Source organism: Lentinus tigrinus (genome assembly GCF_003813185.1).
Source record: "Lentinus tigrinus ALCF2SS1-7 unplaced genomic scaffold L226scaffold_13, whole genome shotgun sequence".
NCBI classification, from domain to species: domain Eukaryota; kingdom Fungi; phylum Basidiomycota; class Agaricomycetes; order Polyporales; family Polyporaceae; genus Lentinus; species Lentinus tigrinus.
In genome coordinates, this window is record NW_027137922.1 from 718,388 (window position 1) to 733,590 (window position 15,203).

At 56.2% G+C, this 15,203-nt stretch overlaps 7 protein-coding genes across 7 annotated transcripts; 2 read left to right on the forward strand and 5 right to left on the reverse strand.

Annotated features, from left to right (window-relative positions):
• Positions 1-46: 46 nt before the first annotated feature.
• L226DRAFT_79671 (FAD-binding domain-containing protein) lies at positions 47-2,312 on the reverse strand. The gene is made up of 7 exons (XM_067687250.1): positions 2,046-2,312; positions 1,861-1,979; positions 1,658-1,801; positions 1,138-1,581; positions 787-1,084; positions 528-730; positions 47-465 (listed from the first exon to the last, which is right to left on the reverse strand). Exons 1-7 carry the CDS (start codon positions 2,234-2,236, stop codon positions 332-334), a joined length of 1,533 nt encoding a protein of 510 aa, XP_067535213.1. The 5' UTR covers positions 2,237-2,312; the 3' UTR covers positions 47-331.
• Positions 2,313-3,470: 1,158 nt separating this feature from the next.
• On the reverse strand, positions 3,471-4,450 carry L226DRAFT_613457 (uncharacterized protein; the record flags this gene model as incomplete). The annotated part of the gene is made up of 2 exons (XM_067686511.1): positions 4,111-4,450; positions 3,471-4,051 (listed from the first exon to the last, which is right to left on the reverse strand). Exon 2 carries the CDS (start codon positions 3,990-3,992, stop codon positions 3,471-3,473), a length of 522 nt encoding a protein of 173 aa, XP_067535214.1. The 5' UTR covers positions 3,993-4,051; positions 4,111-4,450.
• A 743-nt stretch (positions 4,451-5,193) lies between these two features.
• L226DRAFT_79807 (uncharacterized protein) lies at positions 5,194-6,713 on the forward strand. Its single transcript, XM_067687252.1, has 4 exons — positions 5,194-5,528; positions 6,178-6,361; positions 6,422-6,607; positions 6,657-6,713. Exons 1-3 carry the CDS (start codon positions 5,287-5,289, stop codon positions 6,569-6,571), a joined length of 576 nt encoding a protein of 191 aa, XP_067535215.1. The 5' UTR covers positions 5,194-5,286; the 3' UTR covers positions 6,572-6,607; positions 6,657-6,713.
• Positions 6,714-7,206: 493 nt separating this feature from the next.
• On the forward strand, positions 7,207-9,800 carry L226DRAFT_79793 (uncharacterized protein). The gene is made up of 6 exons (XM_067687251.1): positions 7,207-7,485; positions 7,545-7,975; positions 8,037-8,282; positions 8,334-8,401; positions 8,457-9,181; positions 9,239-9,800. Exons 1-6 carry the CDS (start codon positions 7,398-7,400, stop codon positions 9,553-9,555), a joined length of 1,875 nt encoding a protein of 624 aa, XP_067535216.1. The 5' UTR covers positions 7,207-7,397; the 3' UTR covers positions 9,556-9,800.
• Positions 9,660-11,132, reverse strand: L226DRAFT_535514 (phosphoglycerate mutase-like protein). The gene is made up of 5 exons (XM_067680920.1): positions 11,025-11,132; positions 10,811-10,971; positions 10,737-10,756; positions 10,439-10,677; positions 9,660-10,361 (listed from the first exon to the last, which is right to left on the reverse strand). Exons 2-5 carry the CDS (start codon positions 10,867-10,869, stop codon positions 9,990-9,992), a joined length of 690 nt encoding a protein of 229 aa, XP_067535217.1. The 5' UTR covers positions 10,870-10,971; positions 11,025-11,132; the 3' UTR covers positions 9,660-9,989.
• L226DRAFT_463681 (uncharacterized protein) lies at positions 11,098-13,080 on the reverse strand (the record flags this gene model as incomplete). Its single annotated transcript, XM_067675804.1, has 4 exons — positions 11,098-11,694; positions 11,745-11,977; positions 12,030-12,782; positions 12,840-13,080. 4 exons carry the CDS (start codon positions 13,078-13,080, stop codon positions 11,098-11,100), a joined length of 1,824 nt encoding a protein of 607 aa, XP_067535218.1.
• A 358-nt stretch (positions 13,081-13,438) lies between these two features.
• Positions 13,439-15,047, reverse strand: L226DRAFT_560773 (uncharacterized protein). Its single transcript, XM_067683386.1, has 3 exons — positions 14,855-15,047; positions 14,194-14,793; positions 13,439-14,135 (listed from the first exon to the last, which is right to left on the reverse strand). The coding sequence occupies exons 1-3, from the start codon at positions 14,970-14,972 to the stop codon at positions 13,486-13,488; spliced, it is 1,368 nt and encodes a 455-aa protein (XP_067535219.1). The 5' UTR covers positions 14,973-15,047; the 3' UTR covers positions 13,439-13,485.
• Positions 15,048-15,203: the final 156 nt, after the last annotated feature.

Sequence of the window (15,203 nt, forward strand, 5' to 3'; positions counted from 1 at the left end):
GGCTCTATCATTGACCGGCCGGGAGAACGCCAGCACAAGGGAAAGTTGGTACGTGGATGGTAGACATCCGGATTATAATGATTATGAAGTCCATGTACAATCCAAGCAGGAGTGAGTACAGCTAGTTAGTGTCTCTTGAATGAGCGTAAGTTGTTCAACTGGTTGTAACTAAGCAAATGCGTGATTATGCGAGGAGATAAGTGTAGAAGTCCGGTATAGATAGCGCGGCCAGTCCAAACAACCCGATATCAGTGGAAGGTCAAAGAATAGAGAAGCTACATGCATGTCGTTTATATGGCATGGCCTCTCCCGCCTGCCGAAGGCACTTTGCTTAGAAGTCCTGGGGGTGGTGAATGACACGCTTCGGGTCGTACTTGTTCTTCAGGTCCGTGAGGCGGGCGGTGTGCGTGGGGTAGTACTTCTTGTGTGCGAAGTCCGCGGTGTACGTGCTGTCGATGTAGTTTACTGTGCGCAATGCTCTTGTCAGCAGATGGAAAGGGGTGTAGAGAGCACAACGTGCGACATACCATACTCCTTGAAGAAAGTCTGAGGCTGGTTGTCCTCGATCGCAGCCTTCATGCCCTGGATGAACGCAATGCCGTCCGCGTCGGAGACAGAGTTGGGGATCGTGCCGTAGTACTGGATCGAGTAGAGAGCATCACGGCCATCGAACGAGTTGTAGTCGGCGCCGACCTTGTTGACAGCGGACTCCCCACCGCCATAGAGATCGCTAAGCACGTATCAGCACATGTCTTCAGCTGGCTCCCAGCAGGGGTGATCACTCACAAGATGACGAACCACGCAACCTGGCTGGTCGCGCCAGGTCCGTAGAAGTACTCCATGACAGCGTCGGTAGAAGGCGAGCCGAGCGGTTCATCCAGGCTGACGAACGTCGACGTCGCGTAGAAATCATCGTGAGTGTCAGGTGCCAAAGTGGTGTTCAGGCTGTCAAGCCCCGTGGTGCCGGCTAGGTAGAGAACGGAGGTGATCCAATCCTGTGCCTGCATAAACGTGGCAGAGGGCTCGCCGAGCTCGGCGAGAAGGGGAGCCATCGTCGCATTGACCTTGGCCTCGTCGGCGCCGTCTGCGTGAAAGCCTATCAGAAAAAGAAAAACAGTAGGCAGCAGGAGCACTCACAGTACTGGCCGCTCACAGAGAAGACGACGCCGGTCGGGCTACTACCAGGAGCGACATGGGCCTGAAGACCGAGGCTGACGTCGAGCGGGTTCGCAGGGTCGTTCGCAAACTTCTGCCAAGCTTGGAGACCCTTGCTCGCCTCAGAGGGACCATAGTTAGCGAAAGTGTATGAGAATGCAACCGAGTCGAGCGCTTCGTGTGTGACCGTCGTGAATGAGGTGATGATACCGAAGCTGGAACCTGCGCCGGTTGCAGCCCAGAACAGGTCGGAGTTTTCTGACTGAGACGCAGTAAGGATAGAGCCATCGGCCGTAACAATCTCGAGGCTCGTCACTTGGTCGGCCAGCAGGCCCCAGGCGCGCGACGGGAGACCGAACCCGCCCTGGCCAGCATGACCGCCAATACCCACGTACGGGCAGGTACCATGGGCCATCGCACGTTTGCCTGGAAGATCAAAACGGTCGTCAGTATGATGAGAACCGCCCGGACAGGAACGGTGATGGGGAGAACCATGACGCACCGTTCTCCCAAAGATAGAGGGCAACATCACCGAGGCGGTTACCTGCGCCAATGGTAGCAGTATCACCGCTGACCGAGAGGTGCCGAAGGTTGTCCAGGGAGACAGTCAGGTGGCCATCCTCACCACCGAGTGCGAACGCAGCGTCTGGAGAAGAGGCGGTTCAGTATGAGCTAGTCACATATGCGTGCGTCGGAGGAACTGACAGGAATGGCCACCGCTGCGGGCGTTGACCTTGACACCACTTGAGGCTCCGCACTTCACGGCGGCAGCGACGCCCGCTGAGTCACTGGGGTAAACGAGGGCCGCCGGTTTCCAATTAAAGCTGTTTAAATATGGGCGGCGGTTAGTATGATCTTAGGATCCGCGCCACAGTCGCAAATACACGCACCGGAGGTTGAAAGGCGCAGCATCAGTAGCATAATCCGACTCGCCCTGCACCACGGGATCGAATCCAGCACTCTCCAAACAGTCCAAGAAAGAGCTGTTTGCGCGGTTCTGGAGCTGGCTGAGGGGAACCCAAGCCGCAAGAGAAGAAGAAACAGCGGAAAGAAGGACGAAGGAAGTGAAGGCAGCGCGCATGATGAAGAAGACCCCGACGGTGCTTGAACAGAGACGGGTTGGGGGACGTCCTGACACGTCGTCCCAGCCTTTATACCGCTCGGGTGTGAATTGGTGTTTGGTGCTAATAGCATTGATCCTGACCGCTGGAGGTACGAGACGCTCTAGGGGTGAATCGCCTGACCGCCGCTGCGGTCAAAGGGGCCTGACAGCAACAGCCTTGGGCGATGGAGGGTGAGGTCATTTGCGCCTGGCCTGAACTCCGTAGTTCTGTCGGCCTTGGCGTATTGTATCCGGAGACAGCATCACTCGTTTGCTGCCACTGATCCCACCCTACAGTAGTATCCGGACTCTATTTTGCTTCAGTAATTCAAGTGTAAGACGTAACAAATGGGAGCCAGACCTTCACATTCTCCAAGTCATCGCCTCCAGTGAACTCGAGTGCGGCCTCATTGACGGCGTATGGCCTTTCCGATTTCGCCGAGTCGGCGTGAAGGGACCGGACAGACTGCGCGCTCCGTCACTGCAACGGTGTTGAGCAGACCGGACCGCATCATTGCAACGACGCTAGTCTATTTCTCCATACGCGCCCGCCGCAACATGATCAAATTGGGCCTGTTGAAACAGCGATTTAACGTTGTTTGGAAGTATAGAGGCCCCGGTGATCGCGGAAGCAACGGGCGAGGGGAAAGCTATGGTAGCGCGGCTGTGTCGTCCATTACATGCAGCTCCTCAGAATCCCCACGACGGTACGCAAGCCCATACGTTCAGGCACTGTGCGTGGATCCAGGTCAAATGTCGCTCTACTCCGCTAGCGCAGGATTACTTCAGAAAGTCTCCGGGGTCGCAGTAGAAAAACATGCACGCACAGATCATGAGCTGGCACTGATGTGCGAGCGGGAGTTCTTGCTGCTAGTCAACTATTCACATCTTATCCATAGGATTGCCCGGCATTCTTCATGATGAATACCAACATAAGATCTTTCTGACGTAGCATCGCTGGATGTTGACCTTGAAGGAGAAGAGGATGAGTAGTGTGACGTTGGCCGCCAATCAATCTCCCCGCGGACCGCGTGCGGCTGTCGGGCCGTACTACTGTCACTGTCGTCGTTACATCGCAGACACCCGCATTCGCCACTCTATTCATCGATGATCGAGCTACCATAAAACTTGTTCTACAACGTTCGAGACATTCTAGAGACGGAAGACAGAGGTAGTTTCGTATAGCGAGAAGCTCCTGGAGACCCTTCGTTACCTAGCGACATATATACTTGTCGATCTTGTCCCAGAATGCGACATATACATTCTCGTCCGAGGGCTCTGGTGGTACAATATTGCCATTGGCGAGTTCAATCATCGGTGTGACCACTAGGTCCCTGAACACGACGCGCATCAACTTCACAAGCCTCCAGTGACCCTCCCACTTCCCCTGCGGCTGGGCATCAGAGCGATCGATGCCTAAGAGGAAGAGTTGCTTCGCATCTACGACTTCACCGACAGATGGTGACATCCACCTTGAGGTCGTCCTGACCTTGTGCGCCACGTTGTCCCTGTCGTATGTAAGGAAGACCCACACGAGGATCCACACGAACGCCTCCAGGTCGTGACGGTAGCGCCGCTCCACGGGATCGCTACCCTCGGGACATAGGAGGTCGATAGCCATGAAGACACGCGTGCCTATGCACTCCAACCCGTCATGCTTGGACTTTCTGCGAACGTTGGCCAGGTCCCAATCATTCAGGACGCCACGATACGTCCCGTTGACCATCCGCACCATCGTATTCCCAAGGCTGGGGTCGAGGTGATAGATACCCTCTTTCCAAAGTAGTCGGTGTACTGATAGAGTTCATGAGCATATCGCTCACGGCCAGAACGAGTCAAATGTGGGAACATACTGTGAACTATCTCCAGCCAGCACCTCACGAAGTCAGAAGCAAACAGGTGATGGATTGGTTGTAGCAGCTCCCAAACTGTCAGACGGGGAACGCAGGAGGCGGACAGGTCGTCGTCGGGGCTCTGGACGAACTCGCGGATCCAACCAGAGTCGTATTTGAGATTCTCGCCGAGATCGTCAAACTGACATTGAGAACGTTGCCACGGAAGTCATAACCGACAGAGAGAGTGACCGTATCAACAGTTTTCCCCTTCAAGGATCACCTGCCGGCTTGTGTTCACATCTCGTCCTCCGTCAAGCGCGGTCTTTCGCAGTGAGATATTTTGACGGCCAACTGCAGTCTGTGAGGATATGTTCTGAGCACGAATTATGGAGGCACTGGGGTAAGCACAGGTACTCACGTAGGCTTAGCATCCAGCATGAACTCGGAATAATGCATAGCACTCCTATAATTGATAAGTGTAGCAAGGCGTTCGCTTAAAGGAGCTGATTGAGGATCCATACTTGACTTTGAGTGGTTCTAGTCCCCGTATCGGACCATGACAGACATATACGAATCGTAATGGTCAGTCTATTTCGTATGGTGAAGTGGTCCGAAAATAAGTACTATCGCGTCCCCAGTGTTCGCTCCGACCCCAGTGTTCGCTCAAATCGCTGTACTGCACTCGTTTCCCCCCCGATAGTAATGTAAATTTGGGCAATGGTGCTCATATGCGCGCTCTGTCGAACACAAAAAGGCTCATAATTCTAGTGTAAAAACTGGTCCCGATCTTGAGAGAACAGTGGGCGTGGGAAACTTGGGCGAACACTGGGGACGCGAGCACTGTTTCACTTCTCAATCCCTCATTTCTCAATGTTCTCAGCCCGGAGTTGGCATGGCAGTTGAGACAAAATATATCAAGGTATGTGCCAGCTTTGAGAATTATCAATACAGAGGGGAATGAGATATTCGCCGGACAAGGTATTTGGGCGAACACTGGGGACGCGATAGTAGAGGAAAGGTGACGCCCGGGAGTTAGTGGTGTTCGGATATTGCCGTGGCTCTGTTGGTCATCACCAGAACACGAGCGCCTGTGGTTGGTTGTCGCCTTGTTTCTGTTGATATCCGAGTCCTCTTCGCTGGGTCTTGTTCGCACACCTCGCCAGTGCCTTAATAACGACGGCAGCCGGAACAAGCATGGCGCGCAACATGTCCTCTCCCGCTCCCTTCACCCCCGCACCTGTGTCTGCCACGCAAGCCCCGGACAGTCCGCGCGAGAGCGAGTCGCCCCCGCCGCCCGGGCTTCAAGGCGACCTCGAGATGGAGCTGCTTGGTCTCGCGACCGCGTTGTACAACCTTGGTACGACAGTTGTGAATGACCTCACGAAGGAGAAGGACAAGCCAGGAGGAGTGGCTGGGAAGCCCGTCGGAATCAGGGTGTAAGTAACAGTCCTTTCTTTCAGTTATGATCCCGGTTTCTGGCCATGTTCTACTTCTTGTGGAGTGGTACGCAGCCGGTGTCGAGATTCAGAAGTCGTCGTTAGCCCTTTCCCTGTTCTGCGCCGTTTGAACAAGGGACGTGGTGAGAGGGTGGAACAGCACTGCATCTTACTCTGAAGATCATCAGCTTGGATGTGCTTCGAGCTATGGCATGTATGCGTGCCCGTCTTGGAGACTCGCACACATTCATCGCCTGGTCATTGCTTCCATAACGCGGTCACACCAGGCGCGATGAGTTGGCACGTTCATCTGTGCGCATGTTCGATGGAGCCGCATATAGTTTGTGTTCGGATGGGCCAACCAGATGCCATAGCTTGAGTTCGACAGATATCGTTCGGAGTCTGTTCCTTCCATTACAGCCGTCTGGTTACGAGGATTCGAACGTTATCCGCTGTCCGCCAGTCCTAAGTCTACTAGCTCACCCCCCGTGCCGTTTCGCTTGGCTTGTGGCGTGCTTTGTTGCTTGTTGGCTATGTACTGCTCAACAGCGGCAGAGACTGTTGAAGTGGCCGATCGCATCTCCACTTCGCTTCACGATGTGGGCGTGTGCCGTTGTTGCTGGTTGCTGACCGCTCTGTTGTCAAACAGCAACGAGGTGATAAACCATCTGGCGACGCTGGAGGAAATGTCCAGTTCGCTAGACACTATGGTACCGATGCAAGTCCTGGTCGATATCGATAGCTCCCGGAATCCAATGCAGCTGACGAAGGACCGGATTGAACGTGCCGCCACGGAGAACCAGTTCATGAACGGCAAAATACACGCCATTGACGTAAGCCGTCGTTGTGCTGGCGACAGTCGTGGTTAAGGAGCTAACGCGTTGTCTGGTCAGTCTTACCGGAAGCTCCTAGACGAGGCTCTAGTGCAGAACTTCCCTGAGCTAGGCGAGTATCTCATGGAGTCGTCGCTGCACACGGCTACTCAGTCTGGTGAGCCGATCAAAGTTGAAGAGGATGCGAGTATGCTGCCGAATGGCGTTTGAACCCGTGCATGAGGACACTCCATATTCATGGACCAGGTGTGTTTCATGTTCCTCCCGTCAGCATCAAGTGCTGATGCAGATACAGGCTTGCTGCTTGCTACTCCGAGGCTCTAGCTGACCCCACGGCGCGATGCAGCGGAGGCCCGACGGCCAGTGTGGCATGGAAGGCGGGTCACGTAAATATCCTCGAGCTGTCAAGCCCGGGAGACCACGGCATCGAAGAGGGCGTCATACATGAGGTTAAGTCTGCGACGGAATCTAGGCGGACGAGATCCTCAGGCGGCCGGAGTGCCTCGCGGCTGCGGAGCCCTGGGATCGCTCACTCAGTGTTCTTTCCACTACTTACCGTACTTACACTACATGCTGGCGATACCGGTCGGCGACTGGAGGCAGAGCGGCGGGTGTGAGGGCGTGTGTAGAATAGAAACGTCTGGAATGGATTGACGATGGACGATGCGATAAGTTAGCGAGAGAAGGGCGATCAGCTGTGTGGCTGTACGATAAATAAATGTGCGGGTCGGAGGACCGGGAGCCGGGCTATGTCCGAGGCCGATAATGGACACGGAGAGTTTGTCGTCCGCGAGAGTCAGACGTCTTGTCAACTCAACTGGTTACCATCACCTCCTCCTCCCGCCCCCGCTCTTCTCCCTCTCTCCCCTCTCACGAGTCCTGCAACGCCCACGTTCACGGTCCACGTCCACGACTCGTCCCCGACGCGCCCAGACGACCCCGCAGCTACTGCCAACTTCCCCGCTCTTTGCCGTGGCTTTCTCCGTCCTCCTCCTTCTCTCGAGCCCTCCATACCCCCGGTCGCCCATCGACGCCCATGTCCAAGTTCCTCAACGCATACACCGCTCTCTCTGCTGCATCGCCGCGCTCACAGGTTGCCCAGGTCCTCCAGTCGATCACAGATGGCAAGCCCCCCCGCACTACGTCCCCCCATCCATCTAGAGCTTACTCCGCGTGTTGATAGCCCCTCCGCTCACGATTGATGATGCAAAACGCCGCGAGCTGATCCAGACAATCCTCGACGATCTCTCCAAGCCAGGCGCGAACGGCGGCAAGAAGAGCAGGCTCTCCTCCAAAGGTGCGTCATTGGCCGTGTTCTCTTCGCTGTCGGGCGCGTCCCAACCGAGGGCATTCAATCCGCTGCACACAGATGCCGCCCCGGCCCTCCAGGCTGTAAAGTCCCTTGGCAAGAACCCCGCCGGCTCCGAGCTCATCGCGACCTCTGCGAACCTGTCCGTGCTGCTCTCGCTGTACAACTCGTACAAGGATGTCCCGGACGCGTCCAACGAGGCGCTTCGGTGTATTGCGAACGCGATGCTTCTTGTCGACAGGGCCCGTGTCACGTTCATAGACAAGCAGGTTGGCGGCGGCGACTTCGCAGTCGAGTTGCTCGAGGTGCGTGCTTCTGGCACAGGTTTATGTACATCGTGTCAATGTCCCCTTCACCGTCTTCTAGAAGACGACTACTCCCGAACGCATCTTCCTTGCCTCTCGCATCCTCTTCCTTTCCACCGTGTCCCAATTCCAAGCAGGCACGTTCATCAGGTCTCTTGTCGAGTCCAAGTCGCCGAGCATCACCGAGGTGATTGGCAAGCAACTTGACCTGCTGTCGAGAGCCATCCTCTCCGGCACGAAACTTGCACGCGAAGCCATGACCGACCTATTGAAATTCACCTTTAATCTGTTGCTACACTATCCCAAGGTGCGTACAGGAACTCATTATCCAGCTGTATGCGTGCTTACTTGTGTTTAGCTTGTTGACGAATCTAATACTGACGATACCAAAGTAATTGGCGATTGCTGGAGTGATCGTCTGGACGGGTACGTGCGTTCTGCAATGTTTGATGCGCATATACCCACCTTTGTAACCATGTAGAATCCTACCTCCGCTCCTCCGCACGTTCAATACCCTTCCGCCGTCCTTCCCAGTGCCTCTCGCGGCACCTATGACTCATGTCATCCACGCGCTGATCACGATACCCGTGTCGCCGTCGCTTCAGAGCGTCTGGTTGCCGCCCGCCCGCACGTCTCCAGTCCCCACGTCAAAGCCAGGCAGTTCCTCCGAGACATCATCGAAGGTATCCCGCTCGTCTAGTAGCAGGGGTAGCAGTCGCTCTGGGTCTCCCACCACCGGTCCTGCCAAGGACCCTAAACCTGGTGCGTTTGACCGCGCATGGTCCGCCCTGTCGGCAGGTCGACGATCGCTGTCACGGTCATCATCTCCCCATACCAACTCGCCCCCGGTGGACGTGCTTCTCCGCGCATATGACCTGCTTGACGTTTCGCTCAACCACTACATGCCCGACGCCATCGACCCGGATGATCGGAGCGTGCGCGAGAAGTGCCAGAGGGAGATGGACCAGTCTCTGGACGACGTGATGACTCCTTTGGTTGTGCTGATCACGAAGCTCTGTCTCGCGGACGAGGGCTCCCGGAGACGCATGCGCCAATGGATCCTACCGGATGATCTCGATAGGACAAGCCCGCTGGAGGGCAGGGCCGACCTCTTGGGCCGGTTGCTGCGAATGCTTGCGAGCGTCCACCATGCGAAGCTCAAGAACGCGGTCGGGGAGATGCTATATGCCGTATGCGACTCTGATGGTACGTTTTCCCTTCACATTGTATGACGGTTGCTGACAGTTCTGTGCACGTCTCCAGCGGGCACACTCGCATCCTACGTTGGCTATGGCAACGTCGCTGGCTTCTTGTTCAACAAGGGCATCATGAGTGCGCCTCCTCCACCGGCGGGATCTAGCGGCGCCTCCGCTCCCACGACAACGTCGTCGGGTGCCCCGATTAACCCTATCACGGGTGTCGTCGAGAAGCCTGCGCCGCCCATCGAGATGACCGATGAAGAGAAAGAGCGCGAAGCCGAGAAGCTGTTTGTCTTGTTCGATCGCTTGGAGAAGAGCGGTGCCATCCCGAAGGAGTCGAATCCCATTCGTCAGGCCATCCAACAGGGCAAACTCGGTTGAGCTCGTTGCTCCCTGTTTCGTGCCGTATCGTCTTGGAGATTCCGAGGAAGGGAGGAGTTGCTTGTTTGCTTGCTGTTCATACCACCGATGCCGAATCCGACTACCGCTATCCGTAAGATTATTGCCAGGTACGCTGCTGGCCGTATATACCTCTCATCAGTCACATACCGTGTGTTCTGTACATACTCTCGCGACCGCATGCCCCCTCTTGCATCTGCATCTGCCATCTGCACACGCCCCCGACTACTGTAATATTTTATCGTCTAATGTAATGTCTCGCTCTCCGCTAGTTTGCTGCAACGCTTGTATGATCGCTCCATGGACCTCGTTCTATCTATACATCTACTGCCACACGCAGGATCATAACTTCCTCTAGATCATCGAGTTGTGCTTGGACCAGCAATCCTGAAGCAAGTGCCTCATTGCATCGCGACTCACGACGCCGTCTCCGAAGACGTCGGCTGCGCCTCGCCCTCCTGCGCTACCTTCGCTACGGGCACCAGCCACCCCTCCCCGCTCGAGTCCTCGGCCTCCTCCGCAGCGAAAGTGTACTCGCGCACCTCGACGTTGGCCCACGGCTCGTGCGTGTTGTACCCCTTGGTGATGTACCGGAGGCAGTCGCCGTGGCCGACGACGACGATGTGCTGCTCGGGGCGCGCGCGCAGCCACCGGCGGGCCCAGCGCGCACGCGCGGCGATCGCTTCTTCGGTCGCGGCGTAGAACCCGGCTTTGGACGTCCAGTCGGGCGTGAGGGCGGAAAAGTCGAGTCCGGCGAACTCGGGGTCTGCTTCGAGGACTTCGCGGGCCTGGGGACGTCGGCGGTATGGTATGTGATTGTGAGGGTTGGGCGGTGGGAAACGGGAGAGAGGGCATAGGGACGTACGGAGCCGGTGTCGCAGGGGAGGTTGTTCACCTCCTGCAGCTGTGGCAAGATGATGATGGGCTTGCCCTCGGCCTCGAGGCGTTTCCTAAGCTCCTTGTAGCCAATTACCGTGGTGGAGAGAGTACGCCGGAGAGCACTGGTGACGAGGAGCTGGGCTATGGTTTGGACGTTGTCCTTGGTGGCTTGATGCAGTTGCGCGGCTTGCTGGCGGCCGCGGAGGGTGAGCGGTGCGTCGCGGACTGGCGACATGATGAGCTTGTTGCCGATAACTGCCAGAGGCTAGAGGCTAGAGACTAACTCGAGTAGTCATCGTGGACGCTGTGGAAGGTGGTGATTAGTGTCCATGCAAGCTGAGAAGCGGGTGATACATACTTGTGTTCGGCTTCGGCGTGTCTAGTGAGGTATATGTGCTTTTCAGTGGCTTTGTACATGTCTAGGATGGGTATGGGGGTATGCTTGTACGTGCAGATGGCGGTATACGGATAACAAGGTCGTAAGGCATCGATGGGCTCGGGCGGCCCGAGTCGCCGCTCCTACAGTATGACGTCAGCTTCTACCAAACGCTCGGTGCTAGTCGACCACTTACCTCGAAGACTGGGCATCGAGGGAGACCGGGAGAAGAGTAAAAGATGAGTGAGGGCTCTCAGACAAGACGCAAGTCATGTCCAGATGCCCGCCGTCACTTTTGGACCCCATCTGCGGACGACGACGCCAACGCTGATTGGGCCCATGAGCGTGCACAGGAGGATGGCCCATATGGCCATCAAGAACGCCTCGTCGCCCAGCAGCCCAGACGTGCTGGCTTCAGATGACCTGCTGTCCGAGCCCGTTCGGGCAAGCTGAGCGATCAGCAGGCCGATCTCGCCGCGAGAGACCATGGCGACGCCCATGAAGACTGCAGGAGGAATCGAGGCCGCCGTCATTGATGGAACAGAGTAATGGTCTTGGTTCGTACTGCTTGAGCCCATACGTTGTGCCTGGGCGCGCTTCTCGTGACTGTCGTGGTTAGCGGGAGGTATGGCCGTGTGAGGTAGGGCTTCTGTTGCTGGCGGTGGCGCAGTGCGGCGAAGTGGTGTAGTCGCCTTCAAAAGTGAGGAGATAAGTCTCCTAAATCGCACAGGGGGGCTCTTGGCGAAGAAGACTGTTGCCGAGTAGAAGAGGATTGGAAGACCGACGGCGAGTTTGGCGATACACATGAGTATTGAGAAGACGATGCCTCTCCAGAACACAGTCGGGTGCCACAAGTCCAGGAAGGGCTAGTACACGCAATCAGTGCGATGATCACAGGAAGAATATGGCAACTTACTATAGCAAATCCGATACTTGCGAAGAACAGAGGAAGGAAGAAGTAGTTCTGCAGAGGTCCGACCATACGAGCAAATGAGTCCTCGAAGGAGAGCTCGCGCTGCCTGTACTCCAACTCTTCTGAGATAGATGAGTCGTAGGATTCAGACGATGTCGTAGGAATAGGCGGCTCGGAGATGTACGTCAGGATCAAGCCTGCCACGTAGGCACCATAGAGCACGCTAGTTTCGGCATCTGGTTGTGATTGTCAGCCTCGGGACTATCAATGCCAACGCCTGCGACTCACAGTTCGTGATGGCCACCATGGCGCTAACCGTTGCGACCATGAGGAGTAACTTGACTGTGTCCGCGTGTGTCTCCGTCCCCCAGTGTGCCTCTGCCCCGGCCATAGAGAAGGCGCCCCAAGTTTTCCCCGGCCGAGCTGGAGCACACCAACGTTCTCCTATACCGTGGTACCAGAAGAGCGGGCGCAAAATGAAACGCGCTACCATACAACCTACGACGGCGATCAGGACAGACGATAGTAAAGGGCGGACAATGGTCCACGCCAGGTTGCCTTGAACACTGCTGTTGTCCGAGTCGACAGATGCAAGTGCAGGTATGAGGGACGCGATGACGAGGCCGATGACATCGTCTATGATCGCCGCACTGATGAGCACGGTCCCGATGCGCGACTGTTGAAGGGATGGCTCCGCAGAGAGCGTCGGGGCGGATGCGTTCGCACTCTGCGGGCTAACAAATGTGCTGGCGAGGGGAATGGAAGCGTCTGTGCTCGGTCGCTCCGAGCGCGGGGTGCACGCAGGTATCTTCTCAGTCGAACCACTAGACTTTGTGACGCTGTTGAGCGCGGCAAGTGTGGTTCCCAGACTGGTGGAGGACAAGGCTGCACCAGCCGCAAATGCTTCCAGAGGTCGGTATCCGAAGCCGGCGTTCAGCAGTGCGATAGAGAGAGCGATAGGCAGCCCGATACCGGTGAGGGCACAGAATGTGGAGAGGGGTAGGTTGGAGATGAGGATAGGGAGGTTGGTCGACAAGCCGCCTGGTAGTCATACAAAACATCGTCAGTAACGCCCTTATCGACGAGAGGGTCTCGCACCTTCGAAGACGACTAGGATCAGGCCGAGATAACCCAGGGCGGTGAACGTTGACTCCCAGCTTGTGGGGAGCAGACTGGCGAGCGGGGAGCCATAGACAATGCCGAATGCTATTTCGGCCACAATCCCAGCGTATAGAAGGTAGTCTGAGATGACCCTGACGACATTCAGAAGATATATGAACGAGGCGAGGACCAGCAGGTGAACTAGAGACGGCTCCTCGTAAGTCAGTGCGTGAGGCATAATTTCCGACGTGCGACGAATGCGAGAGAAAAAGAAGCTTCGGATGAAGCTCTACCGTTATACGTCGGTGCTGGAGCGACACGAATTAGCGCGTGATCGAGGTGGTTGTATAAGGGAGGCCGTTTCACGAGTCGGACATGGTGAAGTTCGTGGCCAACCCTGCATGGCCCTGGGCGCCTATGAATGATCGTTCCTTCACGACCAGCCACGACGATTTCTTCCAGTCTCAACCCGATGATTCTTGAACCATGAATTTACAGGATGCCGCAAGATATTGATTCGAGACTCCAAAAAGCCATGCCCTCACCTAGCTTCCACTCGAACGACGCGCTACGAATATTTCCGTCATGTTCAGTTTGTACGCATACATACTCATGAGCTTGAAATTGGGCTATCAGATCACTTCTACAGTACAGGAGGCAGAAGACCGGGGTATTTTCGTGTAGCGATGAGCTCCTGGAGACCTTCGTCACCTAGCGACATATAATGCTCGTCCACCTTTGCCCAGAATGCGACATATACATCCTCGTCAGAAGGCTCTGGTGATACGGCCTGGCGATGGGTGCGTTGCATCTCCGGTGTGAGCACTAACTCCGCGAACATGTGGCGCATCAACCTCACAAGCCCCCAGTGACCCTTCCACTTCTCCTGCGGCTGGGGATTACAGCGATCGATGCCTAAGAGGAAGAGTTGCTTCGCATCTACGACTTCACCAACAGATGGTGACATCCACCTTGAGGTCGTCCTGACCTTGTGCGCCACGTTGTCCCTGTCGTATGTGAGGAAGACCCACACGAGGATCCACACGAACGCCTCCAGGTCGTGACGGTAGCGCCGCTCCACGGGATCGCTACCCTTGGCACATAGGAGGTCGATAGCCATGAAGACACGCGTGCCAATGCGCTCCGACCCATCGCCCTTGGACTTGCCGCGAACATGGGCCAGGTCCCAGTCGTTCAGGACGCCACGATACGTCCCGTTGACCATTCGCACCATCGTATTCCCAAGACTGGGGTCGAGGTGGCAGATACCCTCCTGCCAGAGTAGTCGATGTGCTGATACAGCTTATGAGTATATCGCTCGCGGTCAGAACGAGTCAAAGGTGGGACATACTGTGAACTATCTCCAGCCAGCACCTCACGAAGTCTGAAGCCGCCAGGTGGTGAATTGGTTGCAGCATTTCCCACACCGTCAGACGGGGAGCGCAGGAGGCGGACAGGTCGCCGCCGGGGCTCTGGACGAACTCGCGGATCCAACCAGAGTCGTAATCGAGGTTCCGGCCATAGACAAAGGCCGGAAGGTGATCCTTCAAGGGGAACGTCGTCGACAGAGTCACTCCCAATGCCAGTTTGACGATCTCGTCCTCCGTCAAGCGCGCTCGTTCGCAATGGGATATCTTGACGGCCAACATCGAGCTACCGCCCTTCCCCTGGAACACTCGAGTGGAACGTCCGGAGAGCTGGAACGTATGGTGGATGACGGCGCTCCAGTTTACCGTGATATCCGCGGAAAGAGGGCTCGCGCCAGGAAGGAGGGTGAACTCGTCTCGAGGAGCGTTGTCCGGGAAGCTCTCCGGAATGCCCCAATCAATCGCGTTGAAGCGCTGCATGGCCAACAGGACGAGGAGGAAGTAGGGTGCGTTGCGCACGATGCTGATACCGGTAGACCGTATCACGCCTTGACGGTCGCACCAGAAAAGCCACAGAACATCGTCTAGAGCGGAGTTCATTCAGACAACTTCGAACGCGGGCATGTCATTGTGAGCGAGACGCACCTCGAATAAGCATGTCAATATGATGAGTTACGCACGGCAGACAAGCAAGACGCTCTGCAGCGCACATAACGAGTTGAGCATCAGGGTACATCCGGAGCGAATCAGCGCACAGCTCCATCTCTGATTTGTCGGAGGTAATAACTTCAGTGGGTGGTAGCGGCTCTGCGCAGTTGTGGATGAGTGGCGCATTGTGCTGGTAAGAACAACAAAAAGAATACCGAGGCCCGGTGGCATTTGGGCGAGCAATCCGAGTACCTTGTCTGCGAGTGTCGTATCCCTCAGCAGATCGCTTTGGTATGGTCCATACTCATCCAAGGTGTCGTCCATGAGCGCAGTGTCCCTGTACGGT